The sequence below is a fragment of the Spermophilus citellus genome, assembly GCF_964194105.1.
Source record: "Spermophilus citellus genome assembly, chromosome: 16".
In the NCBI taxonomy this organism is placed as follows: domain Eukaryota; kingdom Metazoa; phylum Chordata; class Mammalia; order Rodentia; family Sciuridae; genus Spermophilus; species Spermophilus citellus.
This window is the reverse complement of record NC_138196.1, coordinates 82,509,623-82,530,254: the sequence shown is the minus strand read 5'-3', so window position 1 is coordinate 82,530,254 and position 20,632 is coordinate 82,509,623. Positions and strand designations below refer to the sequence as shown.

Genomic DNA, 20,632 nt, shown 5'->3' with positions numbered 1-20,632 from the left:
GAGTGGAGTTCTAATCTCTAACCTTCCTCTCATTTGCCCTCAGTAGAATGCAAGTCATGTGAGCTCATTTTCTCTGTCCAGCTGTGGCGGGATTTTGCTCTCAGCCTTGAAACCTGGAGTCAGGGCCTCCTGCCAGCCTGTTTGCTCTTCAGCATAGGAATTTTCTGGGGGTCCTCAGCAAGGCAGCTCACACTCCCTGTGGGGAGTACAAAGGCTCAGGGAGCCCCTGAGACCCAAAGCCCAAGCTGATGGCTGTGGGCTCCGTGCTGGTGTTTGTCCCTGGGGTTTAATTGTGTGCCTCCAGAGTGGCTTCTGGCTTCAACCTTGTAGTACAGCAGATGATCTGGTTGCAAGGATAAAAATTCCTCCTCAGTCTGAAGTTGCTTCTCATCTCTCTTTTGATCTAGAACGGTCTCCTTGAGGGGCCAAGATCCACTTGGACTTTCCATCTGGACTTGTGTTCCCAGGATTTGCAACTGTGGCTTCTCTGGTGTGATCCCCCATCTTGGCCCTAGAGGGCAGTGCATAGACCCCAGGAGCTGTGCCTGTCAGTGTTCCCAGTCTCCAAGCAGCCTCTACTGCTCAGTGATGTGAAGTTTTAGAAAACATTTTATTTCTCATTGGTCTTCATTTCAATTTTGGGAGTAGCTTTCCTAGTGTCTCATTAGGGGTCTAATTTGCGAGTCATAGAACAGGATCTGGCTGGTTAAGCAAGAGAGGAGCTTATTAAGAGGCCATTGATCAGCCCAGAGAATCATTGCTGGGTCTGAGGAGCTCAGGCTGAGGCTCAGCCTCCAAGATCAATGTCGGCTCTGTGCCATAGACTAGGGGTGCAATGAGATCACCTGCTTGTGGCTTCCCTGGAGAGGCTGACTGGGAGGCAGGTGGGCAGAGGGAGTTGGTAGGAAGCTGGGCAGGGGCTCTGGAGGGCACGCAGGGAGCCTGCTGGCAGGTGGTTGGAGGTGACTTATTCCCAGGACGTCAGGAGTGCTTTCGCCCCAGGGCTTGGCCTGCACCTGGCTGTGTATGTGGGGTCCTGCTGGCCAGTTCAGAGGGAGTCCATGGGGTGAAGGCAGGAACTTTAAAGAGCTGCCCGAGGAACACAAGGTTCCTGAAGCAAAAGGTGGGGAGGGTGAGCGAGTCTCAGGTTGGAGTAGTGAGGAGATCCTTCTTGTGGGTCCTCCCCTCTTCTCTCCCTCCTTCTCTTCCTTCCTTTCTTTGCACTCTCATGGATACTGTGGCACCCAGAGAGGGAGTTGCACTGAGTTTAGAGAACTAGGTGCTCCAGGTGATGGCCCCAGGCGTTCCATTTACTACCTGTTGGCTTGGATTCAGTTTCTGCACCCTCATGTTTTTCTTCTGCAAAATGGGGTCAACATTACCTAGTTATGTGATAATATTGTGGGGTAAGCTGGATAATGAAGCATAAAATCTCAGGATGCTACTGGTGGTCACAGCATGTGCTCAGGGTGTGTCTAGGTGTCCGGGGAGTGAATGGAATCGGTATGCAGGAAATATGAACCTGATTTTCAGGATTGACTTTGCTGCTGTGAACCTGGAGACATTTTTAGGCTATGTCCACAGAATGTCAACGATGCTGTGATTAATTTGCCAGTTGAGTCTCAGTTGGTTACTTGAACTCTGGAGTGGGAGCATGACCCTAATCCTTCAATGGTAGATATACGGGATCAGAGGCTCTTCCTTGGACCCTGGAGAAGACTGAGGAGCTCAGCTATCCCTGACAGCTGACATGCCCAGGGCAAGGCAAATGAATGGGAGGCCACCCAGCACTGTGCCCAGAGGGCCACCTGCACCCTGCCTGAACACAACCTCTGCTTCAGTGGGAAGCCAAGACTCTGAGTGAGACTGGGGCTAGAACCTGGCAGGGCACTCACAGGTGGGGCCGTGATGGAGGGAGGAGGGGCACCCCCAATTCCCGGCAGTGGGGAGATGGGGCCGAGAGGCACAGTCCATGCTCCTCTCTGGGTCACCCATCTCTTCTCAAGTGTGAGATGAGGCCACTTGCTAACTATAGGAGAAAAGAGGTGGGTTCCCAGGCTGGGGACAGAGGAGAGCCTGAGCTCCTGTGGTATGTGGCAGGGAGAGTCCAGGGCCTGAGGAAGCTGTGCGTGGTGCCAGGGCATCAGCCGAGGTGTGAGCCCTGGGCTTTGTCCAGTTTGGGGAGAAATGAATGCACAGAAGAGTGCTGCTGCAGACTGAGTGCACCCTCCCGTCCGTCCCTTGTCAAAGCCCTTGTCCCCAGTGTGGCTGTGCTCAGAAGAGGGCTGTCACGGGAACCCAGTCCGCCTCAGCTTGATCTTGGGCTTGCAGCCTCCAGAACTGTGGACTAATCCTCTGACCTGTTTGTTACAGGAGCAGGACAGACTCATCCAAGTGCCATCTGCACTTCTGGGTGACCCTTCCCAGCAGCACAACATCCTGTTCCCCCACCTGTTCCTTCCTGCGCCCTGTCTGATGCCCCTCTCCAGAGTTTGACAGTCAACAGCAAGTCTCACCCTACCATGTCTGTAAACAGACTCCAGGCTTTGTATTTACAGTATGGGGCTACATGTAGCCCACACTCTCCACACACTCCTTATTGATTCTTGGAGGACTGTAATCATTATTGTGGCCCAAATATGTGTACTACTCTTTTTCAGGGAGAAAAGGCAGATTTTAAAATGATGGACGTTTCTTTTTGTTTTGAGACTGTACTGATCCCAGGAACAGCGGGCACGTCATGCAACCTGGTTCCCTGCTCCCTCACCCACAGCTGGCTTTGACCATAGGCAATGTCATGTCCTTGGTTGCTGGTCACGAGGACGAGTCCCACATGCCACACTGCCAATGCTGCTTGGAGCAGAACTGTTGGTGTCTGGTGTTGTCCTACCTGTGGAGCATGAGACCTGGGTGTGCAGAAGGGAGGGAAGCTGGGTTGGGTGGGGGCTGTGCAGGGCAGCAGCTGCCTTGGGGCCCTGCCTATTAAAGATTAAACAGGTCCCAGTCCTTTCACTGCAGGGTTGAGTGGCTTCTGTCCCAACTCAGATGCACTTCAGAGAGTCTAAGCTCTTTATTTTGGAATTGATTTCTCAGGGCTGGAAGGAAGAAAAATGAAGGGCTTAGCCTGACCAAGCAGCCCCCTGGGTCAGGTACGATGCTGCGATGAATACATCTCGTCCTCGGCACAAGGACAGGCCATGTCTGAGGGAATCAAGCCAGCCCCTGGGTTGGACAGATGGATACAGCTCTGCGCCTGCAGGTAGACGCAGGGTCACTTGGGCCTGGTGCTCAGCAGGTGAGGAGTGTCTACTAAGGGCTAGCTCTTGCAACGCTGATTTCTGTTCTTGTTCACAGTGTGAGTCACCATTACCCCAGTTCCCAGGATGGTGCACTTGGATGGGTAGAGAAGAGACAGCGAATGAACAGGTGCAGAACGGAACCTGCTCATCAGTGAGGTGTGCAGGCGCCCTCACGTTCATGGACAGGGAACCCAGGCGTGGAGAGGCGCGACCACAGCCCCCAGGGAGACTGTCACACAGGTGAAGCCACTGGGCTGAGATACTGGTCCTGGAAACCCTCCCTGCTGTTGGTTTTATTGTTTTTGTTTTTTAAATTTTTATTTTTGTGGTGCTGGGGATCACACCCAGGGCTTTGTGCATGCGAGGCAAGCACTCTACCAACTGAGCTATATCTCCAGCCCTTTATTGGTTTTTAGTTATAAAAATAATGTATGCCCTATGAAAAGTTAAAATGGTACTGACATATGTCATCAGAAATGAAAGTCACCTTGAGTTTGACTTCCTACAATATACAAATCTCCCTGAACCCATGAGAGTTTCCTCCCCACACATGAAGGTTGTATTGTTGTATGCCTCAATGCATACACATTCTGAAGGGGACAAACTGTGACGCTGCTTTGCAGCCGGCCTCCACCATCTTTTAATACCATTATATCAACTTCATTTTAATAATGGTTTACAGTACCACAGTGCTCCATTTACATGGAAGATGTGTATGGATACAATCTATAGTGGAATGCTTTAAAGTATTTATTTAAATTAAATTTACTAAATTTAAAATGTTTCTTTAATATTTTAAAACCTTTATATACATTTAATATTTATTTAAATGGGTATAGAGTCACTAGATAAGAGGAAAAAAATTCCAGTGTTTTATAGCCACAGTGGGTTAACTATGACCAACAATTCATTTTGTATTTCAAAGTATATAGCAGAGAGGATTTTTCAATGTTACAACAAAAAGAAATGATAAATTTTTGAAGCAATGTATATGCCAATTATCCTCATCTGGTCCTTTGTATACATGTATTGAAATATCACACTGTATGCCATAAATATGTACAATTACTATGTGTCAATTAAAAATATGAATTTTGAATTCAGATAGGATGTCCATAACACATGATCACTTTCTGTTTTGCCCATTTTAAGTGGGCAGTGTCATGATAGTAAGTACACTCCCAGGTGTACCTTCACCGCCACCATCCACCTACAGACTTTTTACGTGACATGACATTACAACATTCTTCCCACAAACACACCAATCTTAATGATACCCCTGCACCTAAAAATTACAGCAATACTAATTACCATTCTAGGATTCACAATTGCTATAGAACTAAATCAACTCACCCTCAACCTAAAAACTAAATTTTACGCTAATATATCTAAATTCTCAAACCTATTAGGTTATTTCCCAACCACTATACATTGTCTATATCCTCATCTAAACCTTACCACAACCTCAAATCACAAAGGTCTAATTAAATTCTATTTCTTATCATTTCTGCTCTCCATTATGCTAGCAATAGTCATTGTGTCCTGTTCCCACGAGTAATTTCAATCACAATAAAAATACTGACAAACAGTGATCAACCTGCTGCCACCATTAATCAGCTCCCCGAGCTCCATATTGCAGACAACAAGACGTTGAAAAACTCTGCCCCCATTAAACAGAAGTTCCTTATTCCACATCTCTCCAGCTTCTGGAAACCACTATTCCACTTTCTGTCTCTAGTAGTTGGATCTTTTAAAAAGTTCCTTATGTGAAAGGGATTGTCTGGTACTTGTCCTTTTGTGACCGAAGTCTTATTGAGTTGAGGTCCATTCAGGTTACAGCCTGGGTCCAAATGGTTTCTTGGATACAATACCAAAGGCACAGGCAACAAAAGAAAAAAATAGACAAATCTAACTTCATCAACATTAAAAAACCTCCCTTTTGCACATCAAATGTCATTAGCAATAGAGAAAAAAACATGCAGTGAACAGAGTGGGAGGAATTATTTGCAAATTTCATGTCTCAGGGAATCGTATCCAGAACATATAAAGAATTCCTAAAATTCAAACACAGAAGAAACCAGATTCAAAAGTTGATAAATAGACATTTTTCCAAAGAAGATTCACAGGTGACCAGGAGAGTACTTTTAAACTATATTCCTACTAATGGATGTTAGATTTTTTTCTTTTACCTATTGTGATGGTGGCAAAATAATCAGTATCATATCCATTGCTATTAAAAGACTGTACTAACTTATATAACAAACAAATATTAGTAATTTGGTAAGTGCCCAGTCTCTGCTCTTAAGGAGAAGAGATGGTAAGCCTATTTGAGTATGATGATGACTATCACTAAGGGGAATTACCGACCGAGTGCTGGCAGTGTGAATGTCTTGGCTGGGACAACTCATGAAAGGCTTTCATGCAGAGGTGATACTGACTTTTTGCATGAACTGCTAGGCTGGATTTGCTAGTTGAAAGGTTAAAGGAGTTCCACCTCTGAAATTTTAATAAATTCTGCCCACATGTCCTTCAAAAGGTTGTACTAATTTACAATTACATGCAAAAAAAGTACAGTCTTGCACTCATTTCTCCACATTGCCATTAATACTGGTCAGAATTTGTTTATTCATTATTTGGCCTCATATGTCAGTCATGCCAAGGTAAAGAAACCTAGGAAAAGGAAAGAGCAAAATCCTGACAGTCGGACATTCCTAGGTTCAAATCCTAGATCATCCATGACAGGTCACTCCAATCTCCATCATCTTCGTCTTCTGTAGCTTTTGATTACTAGATAAGAAAATGGATATGAACACGGAGCATGGGCACTGAGGACAGGTGTGTCTTAGCAGCAGGCAATATTGTCATTGTCACATACTGCAGTGGGAGGGAAGATTTCCTACACCTGGGCCTGTGGCCATGGTAGCAGACAGCAGCTGTGGAAATGTGAAGCAGAACGGGCACAGTGACCCAGGTCCACAGGGAACGTGCACCTCATGGATTCTTTGCCATCTCATGTGCTTTTTCACTTTCTTGACCAATTTTTCCAGGAGGCCGTTTGTTTTATGGTTTTGTAGAAGTTTTTGTTCTTTGCACTCAGAGCCTCTCTGTCAGGCATGTAGATGTTTCCTCCTGGTTCTGTTGGCCTGGAATGTGCTCTGTATTTGGTCTACAGGACAGAATTGCTTACTATAATAGAAATACTTTAATCTCTTCCTTTTTGCCTTCTGCTTTCCTTTTAATACTTAGAAAGACTTCTTCCATCCATTATCCTCCTATCACACATTGTTTCTTTTTTAAAACCTGTGTCTATTTTGGGTCACTTTTAATTGGTTGATTTTTCTCCTTATCATGGGTCATTTTTTTTTCTTCTTCATATGCCAATTTTAGATTAGAGACCAGACATTGTGAATATTTCCTTGATGAGGGCACAATTTCTCCTTCTGGTGGTCTCTGGTCCTGGATTGATCCCTCACATAAATCCCCTGTGCTGTTCAGACAGTGGATCTGATGGCTTCCTCTCCAGATGCTCTCTGTCACAGCTCTCTGACCCTGTTGGTCTCCCTGGATGCTCTTCTCCATCTCCTGACTCAGGGAACTCTGCAGGTGTGTCTAGGAGTGCTGCAGGATGGATGCTCTCTGTGGCAGTAAGCTGGGGCAGTTGCGGGGCTTTGCTGCTTGGATTTCCATCTCTCAGGGACCACTGCTCTCTGCTCCCCAGTGCTCAGTCTTGAGGGCCATTGTTTTATCTTGAACTTGCTTTTGAACCTTCTCCTTGAACTTTCTCTTTAGTGTCTTAGGACTATTCCTATCCTGTCTTCCCTTTATAGTGCAAAAAACATTTGCTATAATTCAGGACTAATTCTTCACACAGGTGGATGGGGAGGAAGTCTAAGGTTCAGAGCACCATTGCCCGAGTGACTTCTTCTGACACTTGAGAGTGAGCATTCAGTCAAAGGCTGAATCCCGGAGCTTTGTCTTGGCTTTAGGATGTAGTTCTGGGACCTTGAACCAGCCCCTCCTTTCTCAGGGTTTCAGTTGTCTAAAGAGTGAGGACTGGGGTTGAGCCTCCTGGGAACCTTGAGCTTTAACATCTTACATGCTGTGTATGATTTTCTGCAATGTCTTCCCTAGAAGGACTCTGGTTGGTTTAATCCTGAGTAAAAAAGTCACTACTACTAAGTTATGTGGTCCTTCTATCTAGGGCCATGGGTCTACCCTGGCTTCCAAGGGGTGAAACCATTTTGCTGGTTCTACTCACCCTGGGGTCTGTCACTTCTGTATCCAGATTCTCAGGGACTCCCCTCACTCAGGATGGTCTCTGAGCACCAACTCCTGGTCAGGTGCAGGCTCCTGTCCCTGCAGATCTCCTCATGTATCTGCCCACTCTTCTCTCTGTTGGCTCCATGCATCAGCTGAGACAGTCAGTTACTAAGGGCTGAGGACACCTACCTGGTCTTTGGTAAGAAATTAGGGCCAGGAATTCTGGACCAGGAGAAGAGTTTAGCCACCAAGCAGGAAGCTATGAATCAGCCTGCATGCAGCGTGCTGCCCCAGTATCTAGAGCCAGGATGTAGACGCACCAGCAAAAGCCTCCTGCCGTGCTCCCCGTGTTCAGGGTTGAAAGGTGGAAGACATGGGCCCTTATGTGCTCTGACCCATTTCTCAGGGCAAAATTAGAATCCATTCCTTTCTGATTTTTGGACTCTGAGTTACGCCCTCAAGAGCCAAAGAAATGTGCAAGCAAAAAGAATGAGCTCCAGTTCTGCTAGCAGGTGGGTCTCTACACAAGTACAAAACCAAATTGTGAATTCACATATATTAGTCGAACCCACTTATGTTAAAAATATGGGCATATATGCATTATTTCTCAGGTTGGTTCGTGGAAAGACTCTCAATTTCTGCTCTGTATACTGTCTTTAATTTTTCTTTTTACAGTGAACATATATTACCTTTATAACAAACAGAAACAATAATGATATTGGAAAAGAATCTTGATCTTTGGGTTGCATTAACCAAAAGCCATCAGATTCCTCAGGAAGGTGACACATTTGCCATTATCACTTGCCAGCATGCTCCAACTCCCAGGAACCCAGGAAGCCCTCCCTGTGGGCCAGCTTTCTCTTTCCACCACTGGCAAGAAGTGGCTGCTGTCTCAGAGGGGCTCATGGCACAATGTGCACAAAAACGTCTGGGCCTGCTTTGGCTCCTGGTTCTATCCTAGATGGTTGGGTGAACTTAGGCAAACTGCTCTCAGACTCAGTTTTCTAATTTATAACCTGAAAATGACAATAGCTTACGGAGAAGGTTTCTCTATTAGCAAACTTTTACGTGAGTGTCGGGATTGGAGGATGCAGCTGTGAATGAGGCAGAGGCTGTTCCTGCCTCTCAGAGCTTAGTGTTCAGAGTGTGGAGGGTGGTTACCCTTGGTCTTCTGCCATGCTCTCTGTTGTCCCCTCCCCTTACTGCCATGGTCAAGCTTGTCTGCAATCAAGGAAGTCTAATGGGTGCTCCCTGGCACCACAGGCTCCATCTCCCTGGGAAGAAGCATGTGGTCTGAGGGTGATTTCCCAGTGCAGCCACAGCCCCATCAATCATGGCCCTCCCTCCTCCAGTCACAGACGATGGGTCCAGGAATAGGCATGTGGCCCAAGGGCTGTCACATTGAGGAAGAAGGATGCAGAGCCAGCCAGGGATGGAATCCTGGCATTCATGGTTGGTTTCGGGGCGTACTTCAGATACAGGAGTGTGTGCTAAACGTGTACCCCACTGATGTGATAGATAGCTCAGACTCGAGCTGTGACTCTCCAGAATTCTGGCGCTTTCAAATGCCATCGAAGATTTCTTGAGAAACAAATTCCATTCGGAGACATTGAATATTCTATTTCAAATCCTTTCTGAAATACAAAACAGAAAATGATATACTCCTACAGTTCATTCTGATTGACTCACGGAAGCAAATTGCATAAGCATGCAACTCACTTTGAAGCAACCTAAGGTTGGTAGTGATCCAATTCAGGGACGCTCTGACTGGTAGCCTTGCTCTCTTTTCTGCACTCACATCCTCTTCCTCTACCTAATGGGGTAAGCCTTAGAGACAGCAAAGAGGTGGACGGGTGCTTTTAGCTTGCACCTCTTCTCCCCAATACCCCCTAGTGTGTGTCACAGTCTCTAGTTTCTTTACCAGAACGGAGTGTTGGACAGTGTCCCTCACTGGCATGTAAACATATCTGGTAAAGTGTAGCATTTATACAACAGGATCCATCTGTTCTCTGCAGGTAGCTGTAAGGAGAGAGTCCTGCTGGGAAGTGGCCCTCCAAGTGTGAGTGTTGACTTTGTATGGTTGGTTACGCCCATAATTGTCACTCACTGCCAACCAGAGGCACAGCCTCATAGAGGCTGAGCTGGAAGGTATTCAACCAGGGGCTGCCCAGAGTTTCTATTTTCTGTGGGGACTCAGGGGTTCTGCCAAGCACCAGCCAAAGCTGTGACCTTGCTTCAACCTGAAGAGCTACACACATACCCATCCCTTGTGTCAGGCCTTCTGAATACGCTTCTCTGTGGCCAAGAAAAAGCCAAAGGAATCTCCACATCCACATCCTCAGATATCCTACAGGTACAAAAAATGACGGCAGGGAGTGAAGCAGATCTCTTCAAAGTCACAACATGAACCTAAAGGGGACAAGGGGAGGTTTCACTGAGCTCCCAGGTAAACAGACTGTGACTCACCTGTCCTGGCACTGGGATTGGGTCGCTCCACCCAGGCTGGGTTGAATGGTGCTGCCTAGAGAATCCTGAAGTCACTCTTCACCTTTGAGCTTGGTCCTTATTTGTTGGGGTCTTAGGACCCGAGCACACATAGGGTCCTTCAAGCCTTTGGTTTGTGGGGATCCACATTTTCTTTTTGTAAATCACATTAAACTATTAATGCCCTTTGCTCAATGCCTGCCAGGGGGTCTCTTTGGGGAGATTGTGTATGTATGTAAGTATGTATCTATTATCTATCTATGTATCTATCCATCTATCCTCCATATATTTGGATGCTGGGGATTGAACCCAGGGCCTGGTGCATGCCAAGTACACACTCCACCAGTAAGCTGCAGCCCAGTCCTCTGAGTGTTTCTTAGTGGTGACATTGTTGAAACCAAGAGCAACTGGAAGCCTTTCAGAAGCTCCAGGGATACACTCATTTGCTTTATTCTGGATGGGAAGTAAAAGGCTTATGAGCCCCCCAGTCCGTGAAGCCAGCGTTGTGTGTGTGACCCCCAGCTCCACCAGAACCTACTTACTTCTTGCCGTAACCAGCTCTTTCCTACCCACAGTTTGTTCACTGGATTTCCAGAAATGAGAAAAACCAGTGACACCAGAAGCCATAGTCATCAGCACTGGGGAGGGCCCAAGCAGGAGCCCGGGCAGGAGCCTGTGGGTCTGGTGGGAAGCCCCTGGATGAAGAGGGAGGAGGCCAACCCTGAGCCAGGTTTGAGTAGAACTTAGCCTGGGCATGGACAGGTTATGGGCCATCCGACATCCATGGTTTTTTCCTCCCTTTTAAAAGAAGAGGGGGAATTTTATGTCTCTTAGGGCCCAGTCTCCACCCAGGCAGCCCGTCAGAACCCTCTGCTGCACCTGCACAAAACAGCCCTTGGGCAGGAATTGCCCCAGCAGGGGACCAGCACCCGTCCTTCAGCACTTTCCTCCAGTGACCACAAGGGTTGCGATGTCCTTGTGTGCTTTCACGTGCCTTTGTGCATTTCCAAAATGGAAAACACACACTTTTTCAATATTAGCATTTTGAAGTCAAGTGGGTCTCATGATCACTGTAAATGATTGCTGTGTTCTCGCTCCCCACTATCCTCCCCCTCAAAATGTGTAACAGGCTGGGCATCTTGCACTCTGTGGTATTCTTAAATTAAAGAAACACTTCATCTTATCACCAGCTTGATAGCAAGTGGGCGATATGTGAGTTATTTACCATTCTTCACAGAACAAAGATGGGCTGGCTCGAGTGGCCAGGCATATTGGCCCTTGATCTATTTATTCAACTAATGCCAGTCAAGAGTATCTTCCATATGAAAGGTCTGGACGAGATTTGGGGGGTTGCAGAGAAGGGTTGGGACCTCAGGAGCTCATAGGTTCGTGGGGCATTGTAGAAAGGAGCAGCTAGCCACAGTCATGGCTGGACCAAACTCTGGCTCTAGAAGCCTCTCTGGGAGCCGTGGGGGAAGGAGAGATTAGCCCATGGGGCTGGGAAAGGCTTTGTGGAGGCATCAGGGTTCAGAGGGAGCTGTGGAGGCTGAGTGGGAGTCCACACAGGTGCTGAGCCTCTTGAGTCTCCTTCCTCCTGTGAAGAATGGAAGACTACCTTGGGCATGAAGTAAGATGATATTGGCCAAGAGCGAGCACAGGTTGATGCCCAAGCCTCTTTGGAATCGGGTAGAACTCAGGATGGAAATTATCTCGTGGGAAGGAAGAGCCAAATGGCCTGACCCTACATGGGTCCAGAGTAGGTGGAGAGGCTGGTGGTGGGAAGCTGCCCTGTGATCACTCTTTGGGTTGCAACATTCTGTAGGTTCTTTGGGGTGAGCAGGATGGATCCACCCCACCCTCCTTCCCTTGGCCTGCTTTTCTCTGTATCCCAAGTGCCTGTTGTCATCTGAGGGTCAATGTCCTGTAGAGAGCAGACTTGGGCTCTGGGGTGTAAGCCCAGGCTGCCACTGTATTTGTCCAGCAAACATGCTGGGGACATTTGTCAGTGCCACGGCTGGCCCTACACATGGCAGAGCAGACACAGCTCTATTCTTAGCACAGGGTGCACCCTGGACGACTTTCGAGGGCTAATCCTTTGGAGGACGAACACACACAGCATCTGTACCAGGCAAGAGCCACCATCCTCTCTTGTGTGAGACAAGTCCCCTCAGAATTGGGGTTCTGGAGCTGAGGCGTGGAAGATGAGCAGAAGCAGTCCAGCCACAGAGAGTGCAGGGAAGGAGCAGACGCAGAGGGTCCTAGTGAGAGTTGCAAGATAAAGGAGCCGCTGGAGAGAGAGGCAATAAATGGGGGCCTCGGTAACCAGGCCGCAGAAGCCCTATCTAGGATTTGGGGCTTTCCTCCAGGGATGATGGGAAATCATTGCCTAATGTTATGGCAAAATAACAACAAAAAATCCACCATGTTAACCATTCTTAGGTGCACTGTTCAATGGCATTAAGTTAATAGTTCACATTACTGTGAAAACACCTCCACCCTCCATCTGAGATCATTTTTCCTCTTCCCAAACTGAAGCTCTGTGCCCACTGAGCACTAAACACCTGTTCCTCCTTCCCCAGCCCCTAGAAACCTCTAGTCTGCTTTCTGACTCTATGAGGGGCCTCCTATGAATGAAATTGTACAGTATTTGTCCTTTTGTGATTGGCTTCTTTCACTTAGCATGAGGTCTAGAGGGTTTATCTATGTCACAGAATGTAGCTGAGTCTCTGTCCTTTGAAGGTTGAATTGTATTTCATTCACCGTCCACACCACATTTGGTTCATCCAGTCATCCACTTAGACAGCCATGACAAGGGTTTAAGAAAGAGAGTAACACAGTCCCACTCATGTTTTGGAAAGATCCCTGGTTGCACTGTGGAGACTGATTTGGAAGAGATGTCAGGAGGAGTGGGGAGCCCAGGTAGGAGGTAACTGCCTGCGTCTACCACAGGAGGCCAGCTGGAGGTGAGTGGGGGAGGTGGAAGCTTGCACAGCTCCATCGTGGAAGGAATAAAAGAGTTGCCTCTGCTGTGGAGGGTGATGGAGGGAGAGGAGTAGGCGAGGGTCTTCCAGGTGGACCAAGCTGCCATTTCCCAGGGACGAGTGGAACCTTGGCTGGGTGGAGCCTGAGAAGTGCACGGGCCACCTGGGCAGGGACATGTAAACCTGGAGCTCAGGGCTAAGCCGGAGGCTCAGAGGGGTCAGTCGCCAGCCCTGAGGAGGGCCAAGGGGTGCAGGAAGCTCCCCAGAGCCAGGGTGCACAGTGAAAAGCCAGAGGGCCAAAGAATACCCCTGAGTGGCTGCAATGTCAGCGTGGTGACACCAGGAGGGCCCAATCAGAGCAGCGTGGGGCTGTGAAAGCTGACGGGGGAACCAGCACATTGGCAAGAAAGTGTTCCAGGGATGTGTGTGGGGGAGTGGGCAGAAGAGTGCTCATGGACATTAGCATCTCAGGGCTTACTCCAGTGGGTGCGGGGTGTGGACATTCATGAGAGCAGGGTGGGTGGAGGAACTGCAGAAATCGAGACCACAGGTTCCCCGCTACATGCTCTTGGTCTCGCTGTCCAACTTCTCTGAGCCTTTATTTCCTAATCTCCACATTGATACATAGATGCTCAAATGACACCCAACAGCTCATACTAGTTGTGCATTCGGTGGTGGTGGTGGGGAGTTGGCGTATGACTGCCAGAGACCAGGCAAGGTCCTGTCCACACATCGTGACCTTCTCCCCCCGGGGTTGTGCCTGTGTTCTCCCTGTTCCATGGCAATTCAGCAGCAAAGGAGCTTGAGGACTTGGCGGACATCACCTCCAACTTTTGTGCTCAGAACTCTTAAGGATGGGGGATCCATGTCACAGGACTCAGAGAGGATGCCTTTGCTAAAAGCACTGGTCCTGTGGATGTCTGGTAGGTAACTAAAAGCAGAATAAAGCTTGGCATCTCTGCCTTCAACTTGTTTCTGTCTTCAGGTTCTAGCTAACTCAGCACAGAGCATGTTAACCATTTAAAATTGTTCATGTGAAAACTGGTAATACAAGGTGTATTAGCCCTACATTTTCCCAATTTCATCCCCTTTCAAGACCTGAGAACACCAAGATAAGAGTAACTAAGATAGTCTCATTGTTTTCAGGGATGCCTAACACAGCTTTTAAAAGTCTCACTCCAGACCCTAAAGTGGCACCCGGAAGTCTCCAGTCATTGCCTTATACCTTCAGGGAACAGAGGAGCCTTGCAGGCAGATCACCCATTCTGAGACTCCCCCCAAAAGTGGCAGATAGTCCCATGAATAGATGGCTCCTTAGTAGTAGCATCTTCCCATGGGAACCAAATTGCCTTCTTCCAGGATCACAGGCCTGATAGATGAATATCCTGAGCAGCAAACAGAGACTACCCTGCAGCCACATGAGGACATCCTCAGGGGCACCTGGCAGAACCCGCAATGAGATAGTGATCGGCAGACCCACAACCTGGCCAAGATAATTTGATTATGGATATCTCTCGCCCCAAGCCCCAGTTCTTCCTCTGTTTAAACCTAGAGCTCATATCAACACCCCAGAGAAATAACTGAGATGCTTGATTTCACTCTGCCCTCCCAACAGGCCTTTATTGATTGAAATTCCTTTCCCGCACATTACAGTACTTTTCTATTTGTTGTTTGGGGTGAGTGGCCAACTCTGACTTGTTGGGACCCCCAGAGTCAGTCCTGTGGCCTAGGACTGCAGGAACATTGGGACATAGCAAGAAGGGCCAACATCTGCTGCAGAGATGAAATGTCTATTTCAGATACATTTAGTCACCTTCTGGTGTTAGAGAAGTCAGTGGCAGGAGGGAGGATGCCTGAGACCAGGAGACCTGGGCTCTTGGCTCAGCTTCTAGGACAGTTCTTATAGCTCTAGCAAGCTACTGTTTTTCACCCCTGAAATTTCTAACCTGTGACATGGAGTTGTCTTCAGCTAGATAATTCTGGAATGTACTTCCTCGTTGCAGGTGTGTCTATATTGCAAAAAAGTCTCTACTGGAGAAGATTGTTGTCATCTTCAGGTAAAGAGACCATTCTTGGCCAAACACTTGAACATCTATTGTCACAGTCAATTCCCAAAACTACTCTGTGAGCTGGGTACTGTTAATCCCACTTAATGCCCAGTGACACATTGGTTTTAGAGGTGAGTGATTACCTCCAGTGGGAGAGTGTTTGCACCAGGTGGTTGTAAGCTGTGTTTGGTTGGGAATCATGAATTGGAACTGTACGTGATGACTGGCTCTTCCTGGAAAAGGCATCAGTCAGCCAACCAGAGCCTGGAAAACTCTTTGCTGTTCTGGAGGAAATCTCAAACCCCGCCTGGCATGGTCCCGCTGCTGCCTCCCTGTCTCTCCACCTTTGGGCACTCTGCCTGGAGGACCTGTCCTCATCTCTCAGGTGAAACTCTGTCCGTCAAGGTCTGTGAACCTTCCTGACTCCCCACGGACGTGACATTTTCCTCCTTTTGAGTCTTTATTGTATTTTGAACTTCTCTTCGGCTTTGGATTATAGGAACTCCTTTCTTATTACCTTTGTCCTGGAACAGGAAGGTGAGGTATTCTTTGGATTTCATACAAACTAAACCTGTGATGATAGTTGGCACAAAACCAAAGCTTGGCAGCTACTTGTGACTTCAGAGGCACCTGTTTTCACCGGTCCCAGTCTTACTCGTGCACTCATAGGGTGAGGAGCTGGTTGTGGGGGTCTGTGCCAGGTCTCCTGCTAGGTGTAATGTTCCAGCAATGAGCAAGATGTTCCGCTGACTGCAGCTTGGAAAAATCATCCACAGGTTGCCCCTTGTTTCTTGAGCGGTGCCCTCTGACAGCCATCTGTTGTGGCCACCATCCCGGCTTTTTTGCTGGCCTGTGTAAGCTCTGTAGGCCCAAGCTCTCCTGTGGCCACTGAAGGTGATCCAGGGTCCCACTTCTCCATTCACAGATGGGGAAACAGTTCAGCAGTGTGGACTGATTTGCCTGGGGCCTCACGGTTCTGCAGTGTGGATGCTGCATCTCTGGCTTTTGGCCCCAGGGTATTTCCACGAGTGTGGGGAGGAGAGGAGGAAAAGGTGAGGCGTAGCAGGGTAGGAAGCGGGTGGGGAGAAGGACCCCCACAGGAGGAAGTGGTGGCCTGTGTGTCTGAAATGCTGCTCCTGGAGCTCAGTCAGGCTGTGGACATGAAGGCCAGGCCCTGGCCAGGACAGGTCCTCTGAGCTGAGCATCTCGAGCAGGCAGCAGGCAGGCCTAGCCCCAAATCTGCACAGAATCCTGTCCAGCCTCCACCTACAGACTTAAAAACTACAGGTGTCGGGTTCAAGCTGGAGGTTCATGCTCTGGGGAGTCACAGTTGGAAAATGCTGAGACTACGTGTCCAGGTGGAAAAAAGAAACTGGTATTGGCCCCTCAAGGAGAAGGTTCTCTTCAGGAGAGAGCGAGGAGAGCCTCAGGCTTATCACTTCCATGATGCGTGTTCAGAATCAAAATGGGTTTTGTTTTTTTGAATATTGAGAGCTAAGCATTTCAGAATGGCAATGAAACAGCTCTTGTAGCAGGAAAAGGGGGTGCACGGTCTCCCCCAAGTCCTCTGCACTTCCTCAAGCCAGCCCCACCCCAGTGGGCTGAGCCCTGCCTGCTGGCCTCAGCAGGCCAGGCTGGGTGCGGGGCCAGGGTCCCTGGGAGCTTGGAAAGTCTTTGCAGCAAACACGGGGGCTGTGGGCCAGGCTTTCTAGACATGGTGACACCTGTGCTGCCTATGCAAGTGGCACGTGTTGCTGGGCACTCACAGCCATGCTGAAGGACTGGGCTCCAGTCTCTAACGAGGGCCAAGGCACCAAGTCCTTTCCTGGGCTTGTTTATCAAGAGATGGGTTGGCACCGAGTCGTTCCTGTGGCTTTACCTGCTCTGCATTTGCATCTAGGATCCAGGACAGAGAGTGTCAAGCATCCTGGAACCACTACCCATCCTGACTTGGGGCATGGGGTGTGGCAGGTCTGTTCAGCAGAGTGGGCCTCCAGATGTGGGGGCTGAAGTCCCTGTTACTTGCCCCGAGGAACTTGGTGGCTTTGGGCTGGTCGCTTAACTCCCCATCACCCAGCCTAGCGTGTGTGAAGCCGTGGCAAGAAGAGCACCTCCTGGGGAAGACTCATGAGGACTGAATGCTGTTAAGTAGTGCTGCTGGAGGGACACTACATCCCTGTCCAGCCCCAGCCTCCTTGAAGGTGGCGCTTCATCTGAGACAACTTTGGATTCCTCCTCCCTGTACATGGTATGGCCCACACTGGGCTCCCAGCAACGTCCCCTGAGCTGAGGCTTCTGACTCCAAAGTACCCAACCTGTCCCTTCTAAAAACAATACACGCACATGTCCCCAAGTGATCAATGAGCTCTAAGTTGGTCATAAATGTAAAGTACGTGGATCATCACGACTTAGACTGGGTATCTCATCTAACACAGTGCTCCATGCGCTGGCTGTGCAAGGTGGCCTCACTCCTCCGCTTGCTGGTCCACTTCCCAGGGACTGTTCGTCCTCAGGCTCTTCTCTCTGAAGAGAAGTAGTGACAGGGCTGAGGTTATGTGGTGGAGGACAGAGTAACGAGTTAATGCAGAAAAAACCCTCAGAATAGTTTATAGGGAGGGCTAAGTGCTCAATGAGTGGGGCTACCACCGTGCTCTGGGAAACGGAAAGTGGCTATCCAATATATCCTGCTTAATGGGCATTAAAAATCTTGTTTGTAACAGATGTAACTGAACTTATTCTTAAAATATTATTTCTTAAATCAACAAGTAATCTTACACACTTAGGATGACCGAATGGCATTTTGAAATAGGTGTACCTGGTGAGATGGTGAACTTGAGCTAATTAGCAGGTGCATTAACTCAGATACTTACCATTGTTTCATGGTGAGAGCACTTGAAATCTACTCTTTAAGCAATTTTCAAGCACATAACACATTGTTAGTAACTCTGTCACCACATTGCACCATAGATCTCCTGAGCCCTGTCCCCCGAACTGAAATTTTGTACCTTTTGACCATTTTGCCTCCCAGCCCGCCCCCACCCCAGCTTCTTGCACTGAGTCAGAACAGTGCTGTTAGCTGGGGTCAGTGGTGCCTCCAGTGTCTGGAGACGTTGGCTGCCTTACTGGTGGGGAGATGTACTAACTTCTGTGGGGTGGGGCTCAGGGATGCTGCTAGTCACACTCGGATGCAGGACAGCCTCCTGTGACCAAGAATTCTCTGCCCAGTGTCAGTAGAGCAGAGGTTGAGAAGCCTGGGAGAGAAGGCAGGTTGTGCATTTTGGTTTGATACACTTTATGACCCCATTTCGATGGGTGTCTCCACCACGTAAGCTGCCACCTGTGCCTGGGTTCTGGCAGAACGTCCTCAGTGTGTCACTGGGCAGAACAATGGGATTTCTCTTAGGCTTGATCTTATCACAGTGATGATAATGGAGCCAGCTGCCGAGCCTCTGCCCTGTGCCTGGCTATGCTTGTGGGTTTTAGAGATGAATGGAAATGAACCTACAGATGGCCCTGAGGGCAAACAAAGGCCTGCCCACCACAGAGGGAGATAAGGGCAGGTGGAGGCTCTGTGCACAATGCTCTGCCCTCCTTCAGAAGCTAAGCACAGCAACCAAGTTTCACAAATAAAATGGATGACAAGTCACATGTATTTACATGGGCTGTGCTGCTTAGGAGACTGTGTGAGCTGGTAACAGTGCCCTCGTGTTTACACGAATATGCTGTGTGCTATGGAGCTGTGCAGCCCAGCCCTTTTGAGAGTTTTATTTTGTGGCAGGTGCTAAGTTGCCAAAGCTGGCCTCAAACATGTGATCCTTCTGCCTCAGCCTCCTGAGTTGCTGGAATCATCGCCTTTAGAATTTGCAGATCATTTCACCCAGTTTAGATATCCATGGTTCCTTGTTCATTCGCCCATTCGTTCAGAGGCACTGACTGGTTGCCCCTCCTGGCTGCAGGATCAGCAGGAGGTCCCCAGTGCCATTCCTTACTCCTCTCTGGTGTGCGCCTGGCCTGGAGTTTGCCGATGTGAGGGACTCTTGAGAGACGTGGAGAGCATCAGTGAAATGAGCGGAGGTTTCTCAGCCTCCCTTGTGGGCTTGGCCTCCACCACGCTGGCTGTAGGTCCCTGAGGGGTGACTTCTGGGATGCAGGGCCGCAGCCCTGAGGACAGTCCTCCAGGCCTCCCCTTGGCACCAGCTCAGCTTCCTGGCCACAACCCCAGGGCCTCTGCTCTGCTTCCTCTCACAGGGTCTGAGCACCACAGAATGAACAGGACCCTTCCCCCTGAGCCTTCCTTGTATCAGATAAGATGAACATAAAGGGAGAGATGGGGACGATGAACCCACAAAACCTGTGTGCGTGTATGTGAAATATGGTGTCTGGCAGGGAAAGAGTATGGAAAACATAAGCAGGACAAGAGGAGGGGGGCCTGGTGTGGAGAGGCGGGTGGTCGCATGCATCTCGGAGCAGGGGCTGAGCAGATCCTTGACAGAGCGGGAGGGAGTTTGGAGGGCTGAGGGGAGAGCTTGAAGATTAGCCCCAGAGTAACGGCTCACAGACCCACACGCATGTACACAAGACACCTGTGCCCACGTGAACACACGCTCTGAGTGTGCATGGGTGTGCACACACAGGCACACACCAGCACGGCTGCCGCTTCCTCTTATCCTCTGCTTGGTCCCAGCATTAGGCTTCACTGGTGCTGCCGGCCTGTCCTCCACCCAGGGGACCTAGCAAGGTGCTCAGGACAGGACCCTGGGGAGGGAGGGGACAAGGTCTGGGCCAGCTGCTACAGAAGGGCCTAGAGGACGCATCCTGAGATGAGGCAGGGGCTTGGAAAGGAGTGCGTGGACGCACAGGCCCCAGGGGGAGGAGGGAGGGCCTGACGGAGCCCACGATTCTCCCTGGCCCGGCACGCCCTCCCGCTAAGCAGCCACAGCGGGCATCCAAGGACCAGGGTAGGTTAAAGCATGAGGCCAAGCCATGGCTCCAAGGATGGCCACTCCTGCATGTCCTCCAGCTATCCTGGACACTGCTGGACACTGGCTGAAATTCCCACAAATATAAAGCTTCCTCCACCCTTCCTGACAGGGAGGGCACAGCTCTTGGTGAATTCCAGCCCAAGGGGGTGAGTGGAGGGCCTGCAGAAGGGAGCAGGTGGGTGCAAGGACTTGTCTCCCTATGTCTGTGGCTCCCCAGGTGAATGAGGGTGACAGAGGCCTCACTGGGCACGTCTGAGGTCTCCTTCCCTTCGGCCAGGCCCAGGGCCATGGCAGCGCAGGAATCCTGGGCCTGTGTGTCCAGCAGAGTGAGCTCCCCATGCTGTGTGGACACCTGGGACTTAAGCATAGAGCTGGGTGCCTAGGTCAGGTTTTCTCCAACTGTAAAACAACACCCTCTCTGCCTGAGCCATCTTGGTTCTGCAATTTCTGCTGAAAACCACCCTATCATTTTGGCCAGGTGAATTCTTTCTTTCTTTCTTTTTGGTACCAGGGGTTGAACTCAGGGGCACTGGATCACGGAGCCACACCTCAACCCCAATTTGTATTTTATTTAGAGA

At 49.3% G+C, this 20,632-nt stretch overlaps 1 protein-coding gene across 1 annotated transcript in view; it reads right to left on the bottom strand.

Annotated features, from left to right (window-relative positions):
- The window catches only part of DEFB1 (defensin beta 1), a gene marked incomplete at both ends in the record, with an annotated part of 31,933 nt that extends 11,590 nt beyond the window's left edge, over positions 1 to 20,343 (bottom strand). Inside the window, one exon of the mRNA XM_081269684.1 lies at positions 20,298 to 20,343. Within this exon, the coding sequence (XP_081125810.1) occupies positions 20,298 to 20,343 (46 nt within the window). The remainder of the gene's footprint in view (positions 1 to 20,297) is intronic.
- Positions 20,344 to 20,632: the final 289 nt, after the last annotated feature.